Source organism: Martes martes, assembly GCF_963455335.1.
Source record: "Martes martes genome assembly, chromosome: 14".
Taxonomy (NCBI): Eukaryota; Metazoa; Chordata; class Mammalia; order Carnivora; family Mustelidae; genus Martes; species Martes martes.
The window spans coordinates 47,262,003-47,287,891 of NC_137902.1; the positions used below are offsets into that span (position 1 = coordinate 47,262,003).

At 49.8% G+C, this 25,889-nt stretch overlaps 1 protein-coding gene across 8 annotated transcripts; it reads right to left on the reverse strand.

Moving 5' to 3' along the window:
* Positions 1-4,123: 4,123 nt before the first annotated feature.
* PRXL2A (peroxiredoxin like 2A) lies at positions 4,124-23,997 on the reverse strand. Of its 8 annotated transcripts, none has more exons than XM_080823141.1 (7): positions 23,806-23,997; positions 21,197-21,298; positions 13,529-13,691; positions 11,450-11,541; positions 8,452-8,592; positions 7,614-7,778; positions 4,124-4,916 (listed from the first exon to the last, which is right to left on the reverse strand). In XM_080823141.1, the coding sequence occupies exons 3-7, from the start codon at positions 13,671-13,673 to the stop codon at positions 4,803-4,805; spliced, it is 657 nt and encodes a 218-aa protein (XP_080679267.1). In that variant the 5' UTR covers positions 13,674-13,691; positions 21,197-21,298; positions 23,806-23,997; the 3' UTR covers positions 4,124-4,802. The 8 variants fall into 8 exon arrangements, with proteins under 8 accessions (XP_080679267.1, XP_080679268.1, XP_080679269.1 ...); XM_080823142.1 differs by having other exon boundaries at positions 13,529-13,708; XM_080823143.1 differs by having other exon boundaries at positions 13,529-13,708; positions 21,181-21,298; positions 23,806-23,989.
* Positions 23,998-25,889: the final 1,892 nt, after the last annotated feature.

The following is a 25,889-nucleotide window of genomic DNA, read 5'->3' on the forward strand; positions in this document are numbered from 1 at the left end:
CCCATCTCTCTCAGTAAAATTCAGAAGTTCTCACCAGGAGTTGCCATGCATTTCTACCATCTCCCCACCTTCTGATCTCATCTTCCTCCTTTCCTCCCTTACTCATGTTGCTCTTGCTTTCTTATTGTTCCCTGAACATAACAATCCCATCCCCACCACTGGGCCTTTGTATGTTGTTGCTGTCTTCTCTGCCTGGAATGTTCTCTCACCAATATTCGTAAGACTGAAAATTAATAAAAAGAAACTTCATTAGAGTGGGCAAGCTAGAAGAGGGAGCCCTAGCACTCAATGTCAATTACAGGAGAAAGGGTCAGTAAGGAAATCACAACAGGAAAGAATCATCAATTTCAAGCCCAAACAGGAAAATATGTATATTCTGTCTCCTATAAGAAATTGACAACTCCTTGCAACTCAGCCAGTGAGAAACATTGTCACCCCGAAGCCTTGCTTTTCTCTGATGTATTTTGGTTCAAAAGAACCCCTCCCAACTTCTTCCTTGTTCTCCATAAAATAACATTCCACTCTTTTGTTGCACTTGCCTATGTGTTTTGCCACAGCTTATGTGTCATGAATTGCAGTTCTCCGCTACTCCCGAATAAACCCATTTTTGCTGATTAAAACACACTTATTTTTGAGATTAAGAAGACCTGCTTTCTTATTTCTGTGAGATGTCATATTTTATGAAAGAGGTCCCCTTTAGCCAACTGTCCCCAGTAATACATATATCCCATCTCTCCCTGTGCTCTTACTACATTATGGGAAGAACTGACTCCTACTTTCAACTAGTTTATTGGGTTGGCCTGGACCACCATTACGCAATACAGAAGATAATACATAATAATACAAGGTATACCCGGGAAAAAACATGTCCTTGAATGGATTACCCACCCACCCCCAGATCCAGGGATCCCTCCCACAATCATACTCTATGGTAATTGCTTTAAAAACAAACTAACCTCAAAAGAGACCCTTATCCTTCCTCTTCCTCCCAAACATAAACTCGCAAATATATACTTGCCTACTTGCCCCATGGGACATAAGCAACATAGAATAGAGGAGAGGTCGCTCAGGCTGCGGAGTAGTGTTGATTCAGTCTGGACCCTCTGATCCAATCTACCCTCTTCACACACAACTTCCTACACACGCTTCCCCACAGCTCACCTTCTCTACCAGCCCCCCAGCTCTCCATCACCACAAATATGTCTGGCTCTAGGAAAACAGGCAGTGCTCTCCAGCCACCCCCCGCCCCGGTAAAGTAGTTTTATTTTAAAATAGCCATTCATCGGGACGCCTGGGTGGCTCAGTTGGTTGGGCGGCTGCCTTCGGCTCATGTCATGATCCCAGGGTCTTGGGATCGAGTCCCACATCGGGCTCCTTGCTCAGCGGGGAGCCTGCTTCTCCCTCTGCCTCTGCCTGCCTCTCTGTGTGCCTGTGCTCACTCTCTCTGACAAATGAATAAATAAAAATCTTTAAAAAAAATAATAAAATAAAATAAAATAGCCATTCATGTGAAAAGGGCACTCCTTTTGAGAAATCCAGGTATGGGGCAAGAAGACGTTGAATCACATAAGCAAAACTGATCGGACTCCTCCCTGTTCTCCCATACCTACTATTTACCTTTTCTCTGGCTATATCTTGGTTCAGGGACTTGATTTCTGCCTGAAATGACATCTTTATCCAAATCTCCACCTTGAAAATTCAGTTCCGGCCCAACTTCCCCCACATCCACGTCCAAACTATCCCTGACCCTTGCCACCGGAAGACTATTTTCCAAACTCATCAGGGTTTATCAGGAGCCCCCTGGTTCTGGGTAAGTTCTCCTAAAGATATGAGTGCTGGTCTTGCAAACTTGACATTGAACTCTTTGTGGATGGTTCTCAACCTTGGAATTTTGGAATCATCCTGTAGGTTTAAGAAATATGGTTGCCTGGGTCCTAGCTCACGGATTCTGATTTAATGAGCCTGGGGGTGTGAACAGGCATCAGAATTTTTTTAAACCTTCCCAGGTGGTCTTACTCTGTATCCAAATTAAGAACCATGGGCTTTCCAGCAAGGACTCTTTCTTGGAATCGCTTGGTAGTTTGCATTATGATGGATTATCAATTCCTTTTCAAAAAAAGAAAAGGTAACCTGCTAATTAATGCTTGTCAAAGGCTGCTGAAACTTCAATGTCCAAAGCCCACAGGCATTAATGTCTTTGATTTGTAGGGTGTTTTAGATTCTTGCTTCTCGGAGTGTAAGCCATGGACCAAGAGAATGCCAATTCCATCAGGAGCTTGTTAGAAATGCAGAAACCCTGGCCCCGGCCCAGTCTTGAGAACTGTAAAACTTTGAGCACAAACAATTTTGTCCTTCCCACCAATTAGGTGACTTGAACAAACACTAGCATAGTTTCTAGCAGCTCAAGACTGTTTCCCTGTAACAACCCAGCACTCCTTGAGTCCCTGCCTGGGAAAACCCAAGCCTGCCAAAAGAATTTACCATTTGTTACAGCCAAACACCTGACCAGAACCCTCTGACCTCCCTTTCCATAGAGCATTTACTTAAAAAGAAAAAAAATTTTACAATTGTAAACAGTTTCTCTGTCCCTTTAAGATGTCTGTGCATCTCCTGAAACCCAGGAGTGTCTGTCCCAAGGACCTGAGAGTCACCCCTTTGAAGCACAACCCTCAAGACAGATAGGGCTCCTTCTCCCAGTCTCTGTGGGTGGGCAGAAGTTAATAAGCTAGCCGGTTAGCAGACACAGATAGGCTCATCACCTTGACCAATCCCCACCACCCACTTTCAGTAATTTTCCACTTCTGTAACTCTGCTCAAGGCATCGCTTGTCTCCCCCCCCCCCCCCGCCCCGCCCCACCTCCCTTATCACCCTTTAAAATTCCAGTTACCTCTGCACAGAGGCCGGTCGAGATCAGTCCCATATGGAGGCCTCTCCCCTACTGCAGTGGTCACCGAATAAATCTGTCTTTCCTGCCTTTAACGAGCGCGTCCGGCTCTTCTTCAACTGTCTCCATTTTAACAAGATTCTTAGGCATTCTGCATGTACATTAAAGTTTGAGAAGCACTGTTTTATATTCTTCATTCCTTCAAATGACTTCTAATAAACAGCCCTAACTGGTAGACAGGAATTACGATGCCCATTTTACTAGTGAAGGAGCTGAAGGTCAGAGCTCCGCTCAGTCACACGGTTCAACGGGAACTGGAAGCCACTTCATGACTGAGTCACCATGCGGCGCTAATGGGAGAGAAGGACACGCTGCACGCAAGGGCCCAGCAGCGACACCGTAGGGGAAGAAGGCAGGCCTGTCTTCATGCCCCCTCCCCGCCATGTCCCTGCAGGCTCTCCTCATCTGTAGTTGCAAGAGAACCGTTTTGGAAGCATGCCTTGTCAAGGTACCGGGGAATTCTGATCGGAGTTCTCCTACCTGTGGCTGGAGTCCCGGGAGCACGGCTGCTGGGGGATGAGTCACTACACTGACCCTGCTCAAGGACAGAAGAGGGTTGCCTGGAAGCCACAGAAGCCTCGCCTTTCGCAGGCTTGTGGGCACACGGTGCTGCTGGCTCTGTGCGAAGTCAGAGCCGGGCGCGGCCTTAGTCCTGCACCCGTGGCTCCACGCTCTCTGCGCTCACTGCTGATGCTCTCCGAGCTCCAGCTCCGACTGTCCCCATTCTTGCTTTCCTGGCTCAACACTGACTCCCCGCCTCCTGGCCTGTCTGCTTGCTCCCTGGTCCCTTCTTCACAGAACTCCCGTCCCCCCACCCCCCAACCCGGGCTTTTCTTGATTTCAAACTTGCACACAAGACAAAAATTCAAATGTAACAAATCATTGAATTAAATTATATTTCATCCTCTCTGTCCCTTCTCCTCATTCACCTCAAATTAGACTGAAAGACTATCAGTAGGAGATCAGTTACCAATTTTAAACACCCGTCATTCCCCTAGGGAAGACAGCGAAACCACTCACACGAATGACAGGATGAATTTCTCTGGTCGTTTGCAAACCTCTTAGAGCATGAGAAGTAGAGGAGCTCCCCCACCACTACCCCTTACCTTATACACATGGAGAATACTGATTTTTCATGCTCAATATCTTTGACACCAATGATTTAAATTCAGCCATCATTATGGTAAATATTTTTATTGTTAGCTTTATCAGAAAAACTTGTATTATAGGCAATTTCTGATACATAATTTTATTAGAGCCAGAGATGATCACTTCTAGAAAAACAAACCTCAGGTTAGAATGGAAGACAATGAAAAAACAGATTTCACTTTATAATTTACTTTTAGTAAGCCATCTGAAGCCTGCCAATTCCTTTGCATGAGTATTATTTTAACATTGTATAAGAGGTCATTAATAGAAAACACACATGCCCCAAACCTTCATATCCTGAATCTTCAAGTCAATCATTAACTTTTCTTAGATTTTTGAAAACATGAAAATAAAAGTCATTTCTGATAACAGCACTCACACACCATGTACACTGTAAGGAGGTGCAGCAGTCAAGGCTAAACCTCGTATTCTCCAGGTTTTAGCTGAAATTACCCTTACTGATTTCTTAGATTCTTATCAGTCTTGTCTGGGGGCTTACTGATTTCTTAGATTCTTATCAGTCTTGTCTGGGGGCTATTTTGCCTTTGGCGGCCTAAAGAGAACACAGTATTAAAATACATTTATGATCTCTACTGACAATACGGCATGAGTGGGTTTCTAACTCTGGGGACATGAGTGGAGACACAACACATCCCAGTATGCAGCTAAGTGCCCCTAGTTATCCCTGAGCGGGGCAGTTTCATGTGATCACTTTGACTCTGCAGCCGAAGTCTGGGGTTGGATCTTCCTAGCAGCTTCCAGAACAGAAACCGGGTTCACTTTGTCTCCGAATTCTTTTTCTCGATGCTCAAGAAGAATGCCCTAAAAGGAAACAAGAGGGAACATCAGTCCTCACTCTGAGTCACTCATTCATGGGACAGACACAGCAGCAGCTAGGGCATCAGGGGCCAGAGATGTGGGTCAGACCTGGCTCTGCTCCTGAGGGGTTCAGTTCTGGTGGCAAAATGGGAACAGGTAGGTTACATCACAAAGGGTGAGCTGTGGTACTGTGGGAGGAGGAAGTCAGGAGTGACATCTATGTGGAGGGATATAATGGGGTGACCAGGGAAGGCTTCACAGAGGATAAAACATGGAAGGCAGTCACGGGTAGAGGTGAAGTAAAACAGCACACCAGGCAGAGAGAGTTGACACAGAATGAGCTTCCAGAGAAAAGCCTCGAGGTGTACAAGTGGAGCTCAGAAGTCAGACGGTGACCATCTGAAAAGGAGACGTAACCTCTCTCGACTTCAGTTTTCCTAAGAATGCAGATGCCGCTCCTGATACTGTGAAGTAAAATGCTCTAAGACAGAGGATACACCAAAGTTCCTGAAAGTGGTAAAAAGCACAAGATAGTGTGTTTGAGATCGGTATCGAGAAATCCTTGTGAAAGAGTTCCTCGACCCAGGAGATCAGGGAACTCATATTAACAAAACAAATAAATATACAAATATTATAAATATGTTTGCTGCACCATTATTTATAAAGACTTTTTTAAAAAAACTAAAAGTCCCACTACACTGAGGTGACTACAGGAAAGCCAATCAGGAAACTATATTTACATGTCTAATAAAGCAGTATGCAGACATCAAAAATACTGAGGAAGAATGACACGGGAGATGTTCGTGACACACCGTTAAGTGAAAGAATATCTAGGAAGAGATTTTCTTAAAAAAGCGGGGGGGCTTCTCAGCTTAGCTCTGTTCTAGTGGGTTATAGGCAGAGGCTAAGCTATGAAATGACTCTCCTCACCTTCTACTGTTGCGTTTTCAAATTTTCTATGTTGAAAACTCATTACTTCTTTAAAGTAAGCGTGTTTTAAAGATAATTATTATAAAAGAAATCCCCACTGAGGGGCAGCTAGCTCAGGGGGACTGTGAAAACTCTGTGCTCCAGAAACCTGGAGGCAAGTCCTGAAGTCAGCCAGGCCAGCCCACCTGCCACCAGAAAGGAAGAAGGCCGTGCTCCAGGGAGCAGCAACAAAGTCAAACGACACACCTAGCAACACCGGGAATGTGCCAGCCAGGCTTGGGGAGCCTGTGAGCACCACATGAGTCACTGGCAGGCAAGAGAAGACTGCCAGGTGAGCTCTGCCCTGCCCCGGAGGCTGAGGGAAGGCGGCGCTAGGGGGGAGGAAGGAATCCCAGTGCGCCAGAGCCAGAAGAGGCTGGGCCACTGATCCTCTCCAGAAGAGGCCTGCCCAAGTGCAAGGGTCTCTGGAAGGGGTCTTTGGGAACCACTGCTGAGGAGAGGCTCTGGGCAGGGGAAGGGTGCGGTCCATGGAGCAGGATGTCTCTGAGTTCCTGAGTTCCATTTCCATTGTACCACTTAGCAGCTGTGTATCTCTTAGAGGAGTTATTTTGTCTCATTCATAATTCATCTCCTTACATGTAGATGGGAATAAAAGTCCCTAACATCGCAGACTGGTTGTGAGGAAGATGGGAGATGGTACACAGGAGGAATCAGAACAAGGCAGGCACTCTCTGGCAACCGTGATCACCAAGACATTTTGATATATTTACCAGAAAGGAGGCAAATAGGTTTGTATTATATCAGACACCAATCCATGTGAGAATCTAATACAGACAAGCAACAGCAGTTACCAAGGTTTAAAAGGAAGAGAACAGAAGTAGAGCTTAAAATGGAAAGATTTCTATTCATCCCCAATTGAGAGAAGTATGCAATTATTAATGTTAACAGTGAGATCCGCCAATGCAAACAATACCGTCTTGTTACCGAGGAGGCCAAGTGTTAATGTCATGTCCAAATTTGGCAGAGACAGGACCCGCAGTCAGGCCATCAGTCTCGAGGTCCTCCTGCTGGGTTCTGGAAACTGCATCCACTTCACCTCACCCCTGCTCTGCATCCAACCGGCACCTGCTGGTACTGCCTTCCAGCACAGGGGAGCCCCCCTGGCTCAAGGCTGCCTCCTGGGCTCACAAGGCCCCTGTGCTGACTCTGGAGCCTCAGAGCCAGTGCCCAGAGCAGCCTGTCTGCGGAGAAGTCTGTCACCTCTCCAGGGCAGTACCCCACAGGGAAAAGTGCTGTCTCCCCCCATATCTCCTTGCTGCTCCCCCTAATACAGGCTGTTTTTCTTCTTTCTCTCCTCCTCCTTTTCTCTACTGACCATCCCTGAAGACCTGTGAGAATTGCGGGGAATAAGTTCTTAATACATTAAAAACAATGCTTTTGTTCAAGTGCTAAAGACGGAACTGGACATCAGGAAACGTGGATGCAGGCTTGCGCTCACCCACGCCCCTCAGTCCCAAGTTACTGGCCCGCAGAACTCCCAGACCATCTCAGGGCATTACTGTGATGAGTGAGGAGATTCGAGTGTGAGGTGGCTTGTGAGCAGATGTGTGATAAACAGTAATTCCCCTTCCTTCCCCTTCCTCACACTCCCTGGCTTTGTGGAAGAAAGGCTGTAAGACTCCAAGTAAGGAAGGTCACCCCCATATTGGGGTCTTGCACCAACAGACACAGACACACCCACAAATCCACACGTGAACAAGAGGAGTTTACCTGCTTTCCTGATCCCACCACAAAAACTCCCCCAAGGATGAAGCCTTCGCCTTCCAGGTTTCCAGAAAAGCCTCCGTTCCGGGCCCGGAAGAAGTTGTACCAGACACCCAGACGGACAAACCCCATAAACATCATCTTCCGTCTCTGGGGACCGTAGAACCTTTTCTGCAGGACCAAGAAAGACAGAGCCCCTTTGAGAAGCCTGTATGCCTGCCTTCCCCCAGGAGGAAAGGTTCCCAACAGGCATTCATTCTCAAGGACCCAAAGCTTGCTGCTTCATGTCCTCCCCCCAACCTAACCCCCACACGGCTCCCATTCAGGAGCACTCTCAACTGCCCGGGGAAAGAGAACCCTGCCGGGACAGCTTCCGACCCCAGGGCAGGCCCATGTTGCAGAAACAGCTATGCAGCTTTCCACTCTGCCTCTAACCCCTTGCTGGAGACACATAGGGCTCTTGTGCCCGACAGGGTGCTAACAGTCTGACATCCTGCACAGGGGACAGCAGAGGGGAAAGGAATATGGCTGCAATGAAGGAAGGGACAGGGGCTTGTGCTGGTCCCCGCTGCATGATGCTAGAACCCAGTGGGGCTTCAGCAATTTCCCAGGCTCCCGTGCCCAGGTCACAGTTTAGGAAGGGCTCAAGTAATAACTGAGAGGACACCTGTCAAGCGTCCCATCACGCTGTGCCCAGAGAGCTGCATGAGCTCCTCCAAATTCAGGACAGCTGAAAGGGAGGCCAGCCTCCAGCTCCAGGCCAGACATGCCCTGGGCCATCGAGCTCTCCACACCTGAGCACAGTCCCCACCAGTCTGTGTCAACAGGCTCACAGGAGATGCACCTTTTCATCCAGGAAGATCTCTCCTTTGAAATAAGGCTGGAAGTCCTGCACTTCGGTCCTGATTTGTTCCTTCACCACTGCATACAGGGGGACTCCCAGCTCGTCCAGCTTAGGCTTCAGGGAGGACAGGTCTGCAGCCTCCTGCAGAGGACAGGGAACATCAGGGGCACAAACTCCTGTGGTTCTACAGCCAGCCAACACCCGCTCCCCTGCAGGCCCAGAGCGGGGCTGGCACTGCATGTGGAAGAACAAAAGCAACAAGATGCCTGGAACAATGAAGGCCTGTGGAACCCGGCAGAAGCCTGGCCCAGCTGGGCCTGAGGCCTCAGTTGGAGGGTGTCAGGTCTCCTCCTCAGCCCAGGCTTCTTGTTCTCTCCAGGGTGGGAAGGGGAAGCAAGGCTCCTATTATGGGTGTCCGAACCATGGCCTGGGCAGCATCCGGTAACTGAGAAATTGCCACCAAACATGACCGACCGTAGCCACGGTGCCCCTCCCCTGCACCCGACCAAACCAGCACAGCCTACATAGGCAAACTTCATTCAGGCCGTGTGAACAGCTGCCCCCATGCCGTTGCTCAGCTGGCTCCCCACCCTCCAACAACCTTCCTTTTTCTCCCGTTCAAATCCCACCCTCCAGAAAGGGGTCCCTGTTCTGAAAGTTCTCCCTGGCTCATCTAGCCTGGAATAAAGTCCCAATTCTCTGTGCATATCCAGTCTTTCTTCTTGGAGACTTTTTGGGAAGCGAGTCTGTGTGTGACCACCAAGCTGAGCACGATCACTTAAGTTCCCAAGTGTGTGTCATAGTTAGATGCCATGTTTTCCATTTCTTGTATCCCTTCATGCCCAGCACACGGCTGGACACACAGAAGGTACCAGATACCAGGTGGAAAGATTTGAAGGTGAAGGTGGATGGTGGGGACAATGCAGCTAGACTGATAAATACAGACACCCCTCACTCTCATGAATTACATGCTGGATGGAGAAAGGAAACTACTTCGTGGTTCAGAAAAAATTCTTCACAACTAGTATCAGAATTAAAGAAATAACAGCCCACTTGGCTCCAATACAAATATGTTGCCGTATGTAGCAACTACATGTAACTTTCTGTTTATTTGCTGGAACAAACAAAAAGGACAGCTAAGAAAATAGAATCCGTTATGAAGCACTAGTCAAGAGCTTCAGTGAGGGGCAAACCTTGCCCTACGGCAGAGAGGACTACAGGTCTGCTGTGGCCTAAGACCACCCGTGTGTGAGATAAAAGGATTTACTCTTTTTTCCTGGGCACTGTACTCTGGCGTGTCACTGCACAAAGCCATGAAGTGGAGACTCAGTCCTATACCTCTGGTCTGGGCCACTAAAATAACATAGACTGCCATCCAACATATGTTTCTCACAAACGCTCCACCAGGCAGGGACCAGGGCACAGACAAGCAGGTTGTAATTAGGGAGGGTGGTTGCTCTTGGGATCTTGAGGCTTTAACTGGCCTTGGAAATCCAGTCACAACAGGCTTCCATGTTGGTATTTGAAGGCATCACAGCCTTTGAACCAAAAGCCCTGAGTTTTTAGGCCTTACTTCCCATGGCAGGCAGAATAATACCCTCTCAGGATATCCACATCCTAATCCCAGGAAGCTATGAATGTTTTGTCACAGGGTCAGGGGGCATTAAGGCAGCAGATGGTTGCTAACCAGCTGACCTTCAAGGAGAGGATCCTGTATGATCTGGGTGGCTCCAACCACAGGGGTCCTTTCAGTGACATGGTGATGCAGTGTGAGAAAGACTGGACCAGCCATCTTGATTTTAGCCCAGTGAGACCAACTTCAGAATTCCCACCTCTAGAAGTGCAAGCTAATACATCTGTATTGTTTAAAGCCACCAAGTCTGTGATAATTTGTTATAGCAACAATAGGAAATTAACACACCTCCCCACAGCAGTGTGACTTTGTCACAACCTGTCCCTCTACTTCTTCCTCCGTTAAACAAGTTGTGTTTTATAGGAATGTGTGGGGGAGACAACAGGCACTGAAATGCCCTGAATGTGAGAACATTCTCTGTCAGCCCAGCCACACAGGCAGGAGAGAGAGCTCAAGGCTGAAAGGATGGTCCAGGCTTATGGAGGACAATCAGAGGAAGGAGGATGACCACGTGGACAGGGCCAATGCCACCACGTGAGAAGCAATACTCTCTCATTCCCAGTTCTCCCTTAGGCAAGGCAGATCTCAGAATCTAGGTCTTCTGCCACTGACTGTGAACAGGACAGGTCACCAAACTCCTCTGGCCTTCACCTATCTGTAAAGTGACAAGGCTGGACTCTGCTTTCCCTTGATAAGCTTCCTCACTTATGGAACAGGTGATCATGGCCTCCTGTTGAGGGGCCAACCTGGAGATCACCTGGTCATGGAATTCCAAATTTCACCAAAATCATGCCAACTGCATTCACACCATTGGCATCACTGAAACCCCACTGTGCTGCCAATGCCAAGACACACAGTGCAGCAGTTGAGGAACCACGTGCAAATCTGTGGCTCTTGGCTGTCCCCCAGGGACTCCAGGTGGGTGACCCAGGAAGAGGGGGACAGTCTACAAGTGCAACTTTGCACTCCCCACCCCCGCCACAGGTGAGGGCTGCCCATGGCTGAAGCAGTAACCATCTAGACACTGCATTTCAATAATCAGGTGCCTGTGCTGAGCACCAGGTACACAGAATTGGACCGGTCCCCATGCCTGATTAAACGGGAAGATGGCCCCAGACACAGACAATCCATGAAAGCACAAGGGCCTGAGAGCATCAAACGAGAGTCAAGTATGTTTGCTAACCCAAGGATATGGTGAGTTGTTAAATGCATACACACAGGGAATAAATCAAAAGAAATACCTAGAGCAAATAACAGTGATGATCAATGATCAGAGTAAGCCTACAGGCCCTTAGTCCTGGCTGGAAATGCATTGGCCCCACTTGCTAGAATCCTTTTCTCTGTACAGATCCTTGATGTACTCACCTCTCGGCAGAGGAAACAGCCTGGCCTGCGCACAGCCATTATCACGGCTCCGTTCTTTTCCCAGAGCTCCTTTGCTTTGAAAGTCCTTGGTTCTGGGGAGAAAAGGCAAGTCAGTATTCTCTCCTCCCAGCCCAGCCTGGTCCCAGCCATGAGACAACTCATAAATGACACCAGTCTAACAGAGGACTTGGAAACAGAAAACAGGAAACACAGACAGGAACAAATCACCCTTCAGAGGAAGGACCCCACTGTAATCAAAATCTATTGGCAAATGCGAACATCCCAAACTGGAACATTTCTAGAAAAATGGCAAATTCCTTTGCTGGTACCAGTGGATACTGTAATGATCCTTTAGGTCAAAACCTGAAAGAGATCTTGCACTTTGATTAAAAAAAAAAAAAACACACACAAAAAAACCCCAAAACCACCCTAATTCTTCTTTTTCCTTTTTCTTTTTCTTTCTTTCTTTTTTTTTTTTAATTATTGAATGGGAATAGATCAACAGAAATTTTTATGAAAAAAAAATTTTTTTAAAGATTTTTAGTAATCTCTACACCGAACATGGGGCTTGAACTCACAATCCCAAGATAAAGAGTCACTCCACCAACTGAGCCAGTCGGGTGTCCCAAATTGATTTTTTTTTTTTAAGGTAGGCTCCAAGCCCAGCATGGAGCCCAACACAGGGTTTGAACTCACAACCCTGAAATCAAGACCTGAGCTGAGATCAAGTGTCAAACGTTTAACCAACTAAGCGACCCTAGGTGCCACCTTATGAAAAAATTTTTTAACCTAAATATATTTACTGCATGATTATTCACAGGAGAGGGTAGAAGATGGCCAGCAAGGAAATGCCTCAGAGCAGTATGGTTGTATAGCTCAAGCCTGGCCGTGGTCAGATAGGGCCTACGTCCAGTGCGGTAGCGTCGGGCACGTGCCAGCTCCTCCCCAGACCTGTTTCCTCAGTCAAAAGTGTAAACATCCAGCAGCTCCACTGAGGCTGCAGGGGGCATCAAAAGATGGGTAGCAAAGTGCCCACCGCCATGTCTGCGAGAAAAGTTCGCAGTGAGGGCTCAGCAGTAGCAGCTCTTCCTGTCCTAGCATTTCTCAGAGGAATCCGTGTCCCTGTGGGATGTTCTGTGGGAAAAAAGAGGGGGCTAAGGTCTGTAATCAAATGAGACTGGGGAACCCTGGGTTGAACACAGCCAAGCAGGTCTCTCCCAACAGGACTTCTTAGTCTCCACGAAAGTGACCTATGCTGTAAATCTGCAGTCATAGTGCCCGCCTGCCCTTGACAAGCTTCCTCACTCACAGAACAGGTGACCATGGCCTCCTGCTGAGGGGCCAACCTGGAGACCACACGGTCAGTGAGCCCCAAGTTTCACCAAAATCATGCCAGCTGCATCCACACCATTGGCATCACCAAGCTGCCAATGGCAAGAGCACCACAGTGAGGCAGCCAAGGAACCACGTGCAAATCTGTGGCTCTCAGCTGTCCCCCAGGGACTCCAGGTGGGCGCCCTAAGAAGAGGGAGACAGGTAGGTCCAGTCTACAAGTGCAACCTTATGCTCCCCACCCCCATCCTGTGTGTGCTGCGCCACAGGTGAAGGCTGTCCATGGGTGTACCAGTAACCATCCAGACACTGCATTTCAATAAACAGGTGCGAGTGCTGAGCACCAGGAACACAGAATTGGATACACAGTGTTTCTCAAATGCATCTGACCAAGGAGCTCTTTTCTGTGAAGATCCAGGAGACAACATCAGAAAGTGAAAAATGCTTGACCAGAAAAAGCTAAAATGTAAAACATGGTATGCAAGAAGATCCCAACTGCATACTATATACACATGGAAAGGAATGTGCAAAAACAAAAATGAGTGCTGTGTCAGGGTAATGGGCTTATCAGTAATTTTAAAAAGTTATTAAACTTTCCTAATGTTGTTATAGTGCCTTTTCAATTAAAAAAAAAAAAAAAAAAGGAGAGCGAGAAAGTAAGAGCACCCTTTTATAAGGAAAAAAAATGTGTAAGTCTGCATCCCAGCACCCTGGAAAAGTACAGAGGCTGGTGGGGTCCTGGCTTACCCTTCTCCAGGGTTTTCAGGTCTATGTCCTCCAGATACTCCAGCGTCGCTTTCTGGGACTTGGACAGAAACACGTCTGTGTTGGCCAGGAGCAGGGCCAAGGCAGCCGCTCCCAGGGCCCCCGCGCCAATGGACCACATCCCCATGGTGAAGAAACTTGGATCCTGGAGGAAAGACATTTCTGGAGATTGAGAGGAAGGAAGAAGATGTTATTGCTCCCACTTTGAGAGAGCTGGAATCTGGTCCCCATTCAAGCCTCTGGCTGGGCAGCAAACCCAGAGGCAGAGGAGGGGAACAGCGGTGTCAGAGACGGGAGAGGATGACTGGAGCGGAAGACAGGAGCGGATGATGAGAGTGGACGAGGGCCACTGAGCACCTGCTGCCACAAGAGCTTGGGAAAACAACAGACACCTAGAGGTTCCTGCCCCGGGAGCTCACTCATGGGTCAGGAGCAAGAACAGAGAAATGAACAGCCCTCCGAAATGTCTCTCTTGCCATTCTTCTCTTGTGCCCAAGGCCTTGGCCCCCCAGCTCTGTGGGGGTGTCCATGCTGAGCCCCCTGGAGGCAGCCTCCTTTCCTTTTCCCCTGTCAGTGGCTGCTCTTCCTTCATAGTCTGGGAGTGTCCACCATCACCTCCCTGTGGAGAGGCAGCCTTCTCTTCTTTGATCGAAAAATACTCAGAACACCAATCACACTGTGTTACCTTGTCCTTCTTCCTCTTCAGTTTGTGACTCAGAAACAGAGACCATACCATTTGCCCAGCCCCAGGCAGTGCCCAGCAGGGCCTCACTCACGGTAGCATCACTCATGGTAGAGTCTCAGTACTTTCTCTCAACTGCGAACAGCTTTGTATTTCATTCATTATACAAATAGAACAGTCTCAGAGTGAAAAAAAAACAAAAATAAAAAAAGAAGCAATACATAAAACCAGAGTCGATGAGAAAGTAAATAGCCCCTGAACATCTAGCAGCTAGTGAATGACACAGATGAACAGAGATGGCCGCTAGTAAACACCAGTATCTAATATGACATTCTGCCCCGTGTCACTAGCACTACACACGTCTGCTGGATGAAGAGGAGTGGACCGAGAGAGCAGGCATTATTTATTAAAAAAGCATGGTGCTAGGTGTCTGTCTGCCTCACAGGGGCTGGCCAAAGAGGTTTGCATGGGTCACAGGGCTCTGCAATTGCAGTGGAGTCCCACGCAGGTCCTGTAGAACCCAGCCATGTTCCCAGCTCATTCCTGGGGACCTCCCTAAGGCTTCCTCTAATTGGATCCCTGGGACTGGAGCAGGTACCCCATCCAGCTGCCTTCTCCTGACAACTACTTAAAATACTCTGTTTCCACGGCCCTCCAGTCATCCTAGGGTCTTATCCTGGGGCCTTCCTTCTAGGTACCAGCAGGACTCTGGGCAGAGATCACCGGGTACAGATCCAGGGTGTATGTGTGGCCCACCAACCAAAGACTTCTGTCTCCCCTCCAGCACTTGGCTGGGGAGAGGATTTCTCCAAATGATTAAACAAAGGCCCAGAAAGCCACATGCCACTGCCGGAGCTGGGGCTTCGAGGGATCTACTGCCATAAAGTGGGGTTGGGAGTAATGTGGTGGTGAGGATTTTGGGAAAGGGGGGTAGGCCAGGCTTGTGTTGGGGTGGGGAGGAGGAATGACCAATGAAAAGAGCTTTGCAGAAAAAGGAATCTGGCATCTGCATGTTAGGGAAGGGAGAAAAGAAGGGGAGGCCTGTGTGTGTGTGTGTGTGTGTGTGTGTGTGTGTGTGGTGGGGGTGGGGTGCTGCTACAGCCCCTCAGCACCTCTGATGGGAGGGGCTGGAGCTGGGAGAGAGGAGTTCTCACTGCGCCTCGCAGCACAGGCATCACACTGAAGGGAAGATCTCATGCCTCATCTCAGGACTAAGCAATCATCAACTGCATTTTAATCAGACCAGGCAGGCAGTTCACAACCACATGGAAATTTGAGAAGAATTGTCTCAGAGCAAAGAATCCAGGATTTTGTGCTTGGTTAGCCATAAGCCACAGAATAAAGGCCAGTGATGAGGGCAGGCTGGGCTGGGAGAGCTGCGACCTCCAGCTTCCCTTCTCTCAGCTCACTGTGGGGGTCAGCGGGCCTCAAAGTGAGCCCATTTCCATTCTTCTTCCTGGAATGTCTGTCCTACCCCATCTGTTCCGTTCTTCAGGACTTGGGACATCTCCCCAAGAAGGTTTCCTGGATGCTCTGCCTACCCTCGCTCGCTACCGCTCCCAGGAGACACGTCGTACCCATGATGCTTCCTGTGTGCTCCACACAAGATGTGGACCTACCTACCTTTGACACTGCTACCTTTGACTCTGAACAGCCATGCCCATGCAGCACAGTGCCTGCTTGATACACAGTGAGCTCTCCAAAACAGTGCACACAAATGAATTCAATAGAACTGAATGATGAGGATGATGACTCATGGAGAACCCAAGTTCTTGGACCAAGCAGGAAAGAACCTTTCAGCCTATGGGCTGGCTTCCAGTTCTTTTACGAGACAAAGTTACACATTACTCGATTATAATTCGTAGAACAATTAGGGGCATTCACAGAATAACCACAGCTCTCACCTGTGTGCTATAAACAGGAGATTCCCTAGAGCCTGGAACAATTTCTGCACCTCTACACACGTCCCAAACACCCCTGGACTTCTGACATGTGTGTATGATTCAGGAGCAGATGGCGTGGCCTCTGATCACAGATCTGATAACATTTCTGCAGCAGCACACAAAGACCAGCTTACATCTATCCTTCAAAAGGACTCGCTTCAACTCCTGAAACTTGAATGCACTGCAGGACGCCCAGAGAGCCTTACATTCAGCTCCACATCCTCCTAACACACCACTGCTGCTCTTAGAGACCAATGGCTCCATCTTCCCACCAACAGCCAGTTAGCAGCCTGTTTGCTCATGACTGCAAGGGAACAGGACTCAACTAGACTCAACATTTATTTCTAATCATTTACTCAGCACTGACCTGTTCAATCAATGGCAATTTGGGAGGATATACAACTAAATGGAACACAATCCTCAAGGACACACAGGCCTAGTACACAGGTAACAGAAATTCAAATGGAAAAGGGGAGGCAACTTGCTCCAAGTATGAACATGAAGCTATGGGGATGAGAGCCAGCTCCATCTGATCTGGGAAGCCAGAGAAGCCCAGAAGGATGTGGCTTTGGGGCTGGCATGGGACTCAGAGGGCAGAATGGAAGGGCTAGGCCCCACCTGGGCTGAATAAGCCTGGGAAAGACCAGGCTGGCTGGGGGTGGATATCAGTGCTCAAGGCACTGGGAGAATGCAAACTTCTATGTCCCAAAGGCCCCCCACCCCCACCTCAAGTTCAAGAGCCAGAATACAAGATGTGGGTATTGTTTACCACCCCACCCCCACCTGGAGCTGTGCCCCAGAAAGTGTGAGCAGAGAACTACCCTTTTGAGGAGCATGGACCTCATTCTCAAGCCCAGCAGCACTAAGATGTGAGAGCAGTATTAGCTGCAGAGGTGAGTCAGGCCTCTCTGTGAATCTACGCCAGGGAGCCTCTAGCAGCTGGCACTTCTGCTGGGGTTAGCAGTGAAAATTTACCCCTGAAAACACCTAGAAAATGTGTAGGTTCAGCCTCTCAGCCAAGCCTCCCTGAGCTATAAAGCATTCCCATCCTGGCAGATCTCAGAGCATGTGCCACTGCAACTCACTGCATAGTGAGAATGACTTGGGCTCGGGATCACAGCTATTCCCAGGACAAAAGGGGGAGGGGAGGGAGACCCTACTCTCTCAACATAACAAAGCATTTTCACATGGGCCTCTAGGGCTATAGGATAGTGCTAAATGCTAAACCTTCATTTATTTGGTGTCACTTGACACTCAGGGCCTAATTTCATTCACCCAACAGTGTTTGATGCAGATATTACCCCATTTTACAGCAGACAATTCGGAGAAGTTCAGGACCTTCTCCAGTGTCACTGAGCCTGCAGGGAGCAGTACTGAACTTGGACCCAGGTCACGACGACTCTAAAGCTGCAGTCATCTACTGTCATACCTTGCCTCCCCACACATTCATTTGTGGGTTTCTGGGGGACAAGGGGTATGATTCCCCTTTGTCTTAAAGAGCATATAAAAAAAAAAGATTAACTTGTTTTTTTGGTCATCAAATACAGCCAAACCATTAAAGGAAATTTACCATATGACAGATGTCCCTTCTCTGTCCTCCCCTTCCTAACCTCACCCGTTAAGAAAAAGGTCAGTTTCTCTGAGAGGTAACAGTAAGGTGGTTTACAGAAGCCTGCCCCCGCCTGACACGGCTACAACCCTGGGTTCCCACGGTGGGACTTATCTGGTCTCCTCCTTTTCCACGGAAGAAGGTGAAGCATGCTAACAGCACAGATGAACAACAGCTGTGGCCGCTCAGAGTGGCAGCTCTGTTGAGGGGGACAGCGTGCTGGTCGGGGGGACAAGACCCAGCTGGGCTCCCTAGGCAAAGCTGGGAACATCCCGTCTCCCAGTCTCATTTTCCTCCACTCCAAAATGACGGGGCTGGACAAGGTGAATGCGAAGGCTCCTTAAAGCACCCCAGTGCCATCGTGTGGGTCTATCAAAAACAGCTCACTTTGGAGTCTGCACATTCTTGGGTCCCCATCAGAACTCTCCCCCCTTCCATTTCAGTTTCCAAAGTGCTTCTTCCCTGTAGCCCAGAGCTCCATGAGCCACTCCCCACCCGGTCCCGGATCCCCAACCTCTGTAGTTCAAACCTGGGAGCAGGGCACTCACCATCCACAGCGACCACACTCCCGCTTCTGCTGACAAAGAGGCCAACCCAGCAGGAGCAGGCGGGAATCAGGCTGCAGGGGAGGGCTGGAGGCGGGGCTCTGGAGTCCCGCCTATGGCCTCAAGCTCACTCTCTCACACCATGGGCAGGACCAGGCCACCCAGAAACCCCGGGGGCTCCTTCAGCTGTTAATACTCAATCTCCAGAAAACATCAGAATGGAGAGCTGCCAAGGCCCCCAGCCCTTCAAATAGCTGAACAAAGTTTGAGTCATTCGCAGTCATGCAGATTGTAACATTTATCAAGTGCCAACAGACCTGCCCTGCCATCCGGTGCAGACAAATGAAGTGAAGGCCTTAACACCGCCCACGTGTCCCACTAGCGGAGATCAAAGAGAGACGCCCCTTTCTCCATAGCTCCTTCTGCGGCCTGCTCCTTGCCCCGTCTATCACCCCACACCCAAGAAGTCAGCAGGCACCCCGAGACTAAGAGTACTTGCTCTCTGTTCTTTACAGCCCGCTCCCCGCCCCCCCACCAGCCTTCCTTTCTGGTTCTTCCACTTCCGTGGCTCCTCTCACCCCACCCCTTCGTGGGCAACCTCACCTACTTCCAGTGCTTCATTCTCACCCCTTGGTATTGACTTCCAGGTTCTGACTGCTGTTCCTGACTCTTAAGTTAGCACTTGGAGGTTCCGGAGGTCATCTCGGTGGCACCACGTCCAACAATGACTTCCGCTAGAGTCAGGGTTTCTTCCGGAGTTCCCCAGCCGACACAGGCATCTGGCCGACTGCTCAAGACAGAGCTGAGAGTAGCAGCCCACTCCTTCTCCCCTGCTGCCTGCCTCTAGTCAGTCAGGAAGTTCTGTCCACCTACGGAACATGTTTGCCCCTGTCCTCTCCTCAGCCTCACTGCACCGTCCAGGCCCAGGCCCCTGTTACTCTGTGCTGGTCCACTCTGCTGAGCACAGAACAGGCTTGCCAGGAGCCAGGTCCTCTCCAGCTCTCTCCATGCTGCAGCCAGAGTGACAGAACACCCTGGCCCACTCACATCCTTGCCTGGTCCTGGGCTCTCCGAACTCCTCGGCATGGTTGACGGGGCCCATCACAGCGAAGCCACAGGCCACCATTCTGACCACTCCGTGTGCAAGGACCATAACATGTCTTGTTAGGCCTCTGAACTGTTGCTGTGCTCTTTCCTTTCCCCAGGATGCCCCTCCCTGCCATGCAAACGATGTGAAGGCCCGGCACAAATAACACTCTGTCTCCCAAGTGCCTTCCTGAAAGCCCCAACTATCAACTGTTCCCTCACCTCTGATTATATAGTGCGTGTTTGTGTGTGTGGATACGCACACACAGCTTTGCACACCACACAAGCAAACGGACTGTATTTTAGTTACTGGCGTGTCTGTGCACACACTATGCTGGAGCAATCTGAGGGCAGCGGCTGCTGTCTTACTCATTGCTACACCCCCAGCACTTAACACCAATCCTGCTCATCAGTGGGCCGTCAATGTCCCTTGAAATTGTCTGAATATTATTCCTTAAACTCCGTTGCAACTGATTTGGAGGTACCCAATTTCAGCTCAGTACCAGAAAGTAATTTTGGACAGGGCTGGCTTGACCTTGAATCAAACACTCAAGCGTGGGGTGTAGGTGATCTTGGGTTGGGTGCTAGCCCCACTGCCCAAGGGCAAGGCAATCTGACACGAGCCGTGAAAACATTCTGTACCGACAGAGGAAGGAACTAGCAAATTTCAGGTTGTCCCAGTTCTGACATCCAAAGATCCTGAAGTACCACCTGGCTTCAAGTGCAGGGTTCGGACATTCCAGAAAGCCATGGGGACACCTGTGGCCAGTGCTCTCCTGTGGGATGTGCACACGCTCATTCCCTGCTTCCCCAGCCTAATTCCAGCCTGTCAAGGAGCTGCCTCTGGCCAGGAACTGATAAAGCCTTCCTAAAACAAAGTATCAGCACTGGGTGGGATAACTCATGCCTGAAACAAGTATAGACAGCATCGGAGTCTACACACAGAGGGTACATCTGCCCAGCCCAGCCCCACCCAGGGAAGCCTCCCTCCCCAGAATGAGCTGGCTTGGGACAGGCTGAAAGGAAGAGAGGGGTGCTGAGGAAGGCAAAAGAAACCAAGAATGCACATGGGCCTCCTCACCTCCAGCCCTCAGTGAACGAGGCTAGAAGGGACGTTTCATCTTCCTCCTTTGCTCTCCTACCCCTTCTCCTTCCCTCAGAGCTCTGGTCAGCCCCTCCTTCATTGATCCGTGAGGAAACTAAGGCCCAGAGAAGGGGCTAGCTAGTCCAAGGTCACATGGGGGTAGGGCTGGTCAGTGGCTGTAGCTGGACTCAGGTCTGGGTCTCCCAACCCCCAATCCATGGTTATTTACCCTGCACTGGACACTCCTGCAGAAGCTGGAACAGTGTGGGGTAGAGGTGGGGGAATCAGCTTTCAGGAAGTCTGGGGGTGGGGGGTGGTTCCTGAAGTCAGCTCAATGACCTGAAGAAGGCTGAAAGCAAAATTGCTCCTGAACAGGGCCTGGGAATCTGTGGCTAGAGAGAGCACCAGTCTTTCCCAGGCCCAGCGCTTTGCAAGCAGCTTACAATGCAAAGCCAAATGTTTTCGTAAGGATCACAGTGCCCATTCTCAGAGGCCATTCTGCACCTCTCCTCTCCACAGTAACAAGGTCCTATCAGTCCTGGATGACAGAAGGCTAGGCTTAAAAATGCCAGTTTAGCAGCCTGGTGACATGGGCACGCAGGGCCCCATGAGCAGTAGGGGATGCATTCCCACCCACCCAGGTCATCAAAGACCACGGACCTAGCCACTTACAGTGAGATCTCACCTACTTGCCTACTTGCCTCAGTCTCCAACTTTCTGTTCTGCTCCTTGGGGTGACTGTCTGCCCAGCTCTGGCCCAGCTGTCTTCTCAGATGCCAGAATCAGGAAGTTCTAAACAGATGCTGAAAGCAGAACAAGAAGACGTAATCAGCTACTGGGAAACTCTGAGACAAACACGAATCCTCTGATCGGGGATTGAAGCTACAGAGCCCCCTAAAATACGTGACTATTCTGTCCCTGACTTGCATAGTCGGCCTCCTGACTGGGCTCAGAAGACTAGCTCCATCAAGTTATACAGGTGTGGATGGGAGGGCAAGGGAGATACCACAAAAGACCTTAGGTTTCTACTCTTTGAGAGGTCACCTTGTCCTTCAGGATCTCCTTTCTAAAAATAAGAGAACTTTGAGGGGTGCCGGGAAGAATATACAAGAGCAACATACAACACAATAAAATATTGCAGAATACTTTGATTTCTTAGTACTGCAGAATCTTCTTTGCAGGGCTCTGATTCACTTGTTCCTTGAGGGCATGTCATTTGAAGAACATAGAACGCTAAAAACTTCTCTGGCTGTGCCACCCTGGGTATATGACTACAGATCTGCCTCCTGGGCATAACTCTGGGTCTGGAGGGAACGATGGCTGGTCTCAGGCCCTTCTGGCCTAGCTGTTCACTCTACAATGCATCTTCCATGTGGTGCCTGTCACCACAGCCTTCTGCATTCACAGCACCAGGGAAGGCAAAGGGCACTGTTCAGTTGAAACCTCCCTGTGCCAAAGGCCACTGAGCACAGAGGTGGTTCCCCCAGCCTCTGTACAGTTGTTGCCACACAACCCTCAGGAGAGAGAGGCTCAGGAGTCTCTCAGCTCAACATTCCACAAAGAGGCAAGAATTTGGCGGCAGGAAAGCTGCCTTATTTCTGAGATACTGACAGAGCCTGGGGTTTCAAGTCCCAGAATTCTAGTCCTAATCAAATTTTCTGAGAACCAATTATGTGACACAAGCTGATAAGACAATCATCAGAAATGTCTTCTGTACCCCTAAGGAACAATGCATAAGATCTCAATGCAATAGCATGCCCTTATAGAGCAGGAGGATAGGGGAAAAGCCACACCAAGAATAAGTAAAATCTACATCAAATTCCTACAGGTTGTAGAACCTGGACAAGGCATTGTTTTTGCAACAGTAAAATGTGAATGATTCCCGAGTTATCTTCTGCAGAGTTGTAACAATCAAAAGATTCAATGTACAGATGGTGCAGGGTGCCTGGGTGGTGCAGACAGTTAAGCAACCAACCCTTAGTTTCAGCTCAGGCCCTGATCTCAGGTGGTGGGATAGACCCTGTTTGGGACTCCCTCTCCTTACACCCCCTCCCCCTCTTTCTAAAAAATTAATAAATCTTTTTAAAAATGTACAGATGGTGCTTTATAGCCTACCTTACAAAGAGCGACGTAAATATGAGGTCTGATCCTTACTCATTTCTAGATTAGTCAATGATTGCCCCTAAAATGTAGTTTGTACACAAAATGGAGGGTTTTTGACAACTGGGTTATGTTCCAAGGAGTCAGGGTTTGCATTCTGAATCCCAATTCTTGGACTCCAGGACTGGGCTAGAGCAGAAGCACCCAAGCAGGTTCCTGGGCAATGCTCTTTAAAATAAATCCTAGGTGATACTTCTTTTTTTTTCTCAATCATCTACCAAGTTCAAAAGAAAATACATAAATTTAAAAAAAAAAAAAAAAAAACCTAAAGTGAAGTCTAAGTAATTGAGCTGTGCAAACAGCACGGTCTGGAAGGAAAACAGGCCCAGAGTCAGCCGGGTCTGAACCCCAGTCCTCCCTGGGTGTGCTCCCTTCCCAAAGCCCACATCAGGCCGGGCCTTAACCATTTTTTTCCTCCCTCTCCTTCACCTCCCCGCCCTGCAACAAGAAGTCAGATCCGTGCCTTGTTCATCTTTTCATTCCCAGCCTTCGGCACAGGGATTTTTAAATGCGCACTTGGACTCTTTCCAGTTCTGTCGGGCGTGTGTAAATTTTACGGGAAGAAGGGAGCAGGTGTCTGAGATTCAGAGGAAACCGTGGCCCCATAAAACGCACGAGCCGAAGGAAGCACAGAGCCTATGCAAGCGCAGAGCCGGGGAGCCAGGTCCCTCAACCTCTGTCGGTTCACCTGCGGCTGTTCCGCCCGGTAACCTCCGGCAGCCCCCGGGCCCGCCTCAGGCTCGGGCCCGGCGGAAAGGGCGCGCCAGCGCAGAGTCTTTTTCTCTGTTCTCTGTCCCAACAATTCCGGCAGGTCGTGGTCATCGGCCTCCCTCAAAGCCCGGGAAAGCCCGGGGACGGGGACGGGGACGGGGACGGGGAGGGGGCTGGTTCTCCGCCAGTCAGGTCGGCTCCGGCCGCAGCCCCGGGTCTTCGGACCTCCAACGCCGGGTTCTCTAGCGGACCGCGGCGTGCCGGGCCGGGAGGGACGCCGTCCGCCGCGGCTGTGGTGGGGGCTGTCAGGGGCCTCGCAGGTGCGGCCCCGCCCCGTCGGCTCGGAGGGAGCTTCCAGCCCGCTTTGGAGCCGCCCGAGGGGCCACCCGCGCACCCCCGACCAGGTGTCGCGAACCCGTCCCTGCCTCAGTTTCCTCACCTGCGCCACGACGGGCCCACCCCCGCGGACATCACGTGAGCGCGCGCAGCTAGCACCGCTTTCCCCCGCCCGCCGGCTTCGGGGCCGGGCGCCGGAAGGCTACCGCGCCAAGCCTTCCCCCGCCCTAGGGGTCCAAGGGGTGTCCCCACGCCTGCGCTTCTCGGCGCATGCGCCACCGTGCCTCTTCCATGTGACCAGCCCCTCTCTTCTGGTAGGATCTCGGGCTCTACGGCCCCTCCTCCCATGGGAGGAGCCCCGGCTCTGCGGCCGTCCCACTTCTCTGGTAATGCACCCGGTGCCGAGCTCATGTTTGAGTCTGTGCGACTCTCGGGAAGCTCCCACCTACTGTTCCTCGTTCTCTACTGAGCTAGCTAAGCGCTAGCTTAGCTCAGTCCTTCGTGAGTGGTGACCCTAGGCCCCTGACTCATTGGTTAGGGGCACTGCCTGGAGCAAAAGGAGACTCTGGACTGTCTTATTTGGATCTGAAAGCACCTGCCCCTTAGCCGTGGGTCAAAGATACCTTTCAGCTTAGCGATTTTTTGAGCGTTTTTTTTTTAATTTTAAGATTTTATTTATTTATTTGACAGACAGAGATCATAAGTAGGCAGAGAGGCAGAGAGAGAGAGAGAGAGGAGGAAGCAGGCTCCCTGCAGAGCAGAGAGCCCGATGTGGGGCCCGTGCGACCCTGACCCAAGCCAAAGGCAGAGGCTTTAACCCACTGAGCCACCCAGGTGCCCGGAGCGTTTTTTTTGTTTGTTTGTTTGTTTTTTAATGGACTTCCCCCTCCCCCCCCTTTTTGGCGTAGGGATGAGCAGTCTTTACGACCGACGCATTCCGATGACTGCCCTTTCAAGCTTTAGGGACAAATTCAGAATTGCTAGCCCTTGACCCCATCTCACATTCTCTTTCCCCCCAAATCCTAGCTATTGGGCAGAGGATAGTGCCTGAAGCACCGGCTCCTGGGATGTTGCCGGACTCCTGCTGGAGTCCAAGTAGCATGGTCTAGTTTGGCCCACACTTACTCATCCATTCACTCATTCTTTTACTCCTTATATATTAAGTGTCCACACTGTTTTATGGAAGTAGGCCGTTGGGAGAACACCTTTTCAGAGGCAGGAAGAACTGACTCACAATACAACACTTAAAGTATCACTAGGACAATGGGGTGATCAGTTACAGTGTTGAATGGTGTAGCAAAGCAGGGCTGCCATGCCTACCTGTCAGGGGTGGACATCTGCCTGAATGCCTTCCCCCCCACTTCACCTGGGAACCACCTGCTAGTGTACAAAGTCCAAAAGCTTCCCTGATTGATCTCCCTGATCTCCCACTCAGTCTCTAGGTTCTTAGTAAGCTAATAGACCTAAAGGGTCTATTCAAGAGGTCTCTCCTTGACCCAGACTGTGAGTTCTTTTGTTCACCTATGGGACCCCAGAGTCTGGCCCAGGGCCAGCACCAGGACATAAATGGGAAGTGTTATGAAAAAGAGGGTGTTTCTAGACTGGGGGCGAGAAAGATCAGTTTAGGTGAGCATGCAGGCTTCTTGCAGGAGTAGGCAGATGTTTGATTTGAAGGCCCAGAAATATTTGGTATAATTTGGTACAAAGTGAGTATAGTCATAAGAAGGCAATTTACCCCCAGATGAACTTTCTCATTCCTCCTCACCCCATGAGGGGGTGGGGAAGAAGGTTCATTTTCTCCATCCTGAAATAGGATGTTTGGTCAATAGTGAGGAAGGTTACAAGGAAGAAGGGCCACTCAGAACAAAACAGGAAGCCATTTCCTTTGGGTATAGGTCCCCAGAGACTGGCCATTAATGACAGAACCATTCAGGGGTCACAGGTAGCAGAATCCCGAGGTGGAAAGCTCCCTCAAGTTTCAGCTGAGATATAATTACCAAATGCAAAAAGCCATGATTGTATTTACACTTCTGTAGCATTCCAAAAGCTCTAAACTTCAAAAACCAGGCTAGATCTGATAGCTAATTAACACACTCCTCACACTCTTGATTTCTCCGAGAAGGTACAGGCTGAACTCATTAAAAAGCAGTCATCAGACCAGAAGAATAAGTTATGGGCAAGTAGGCA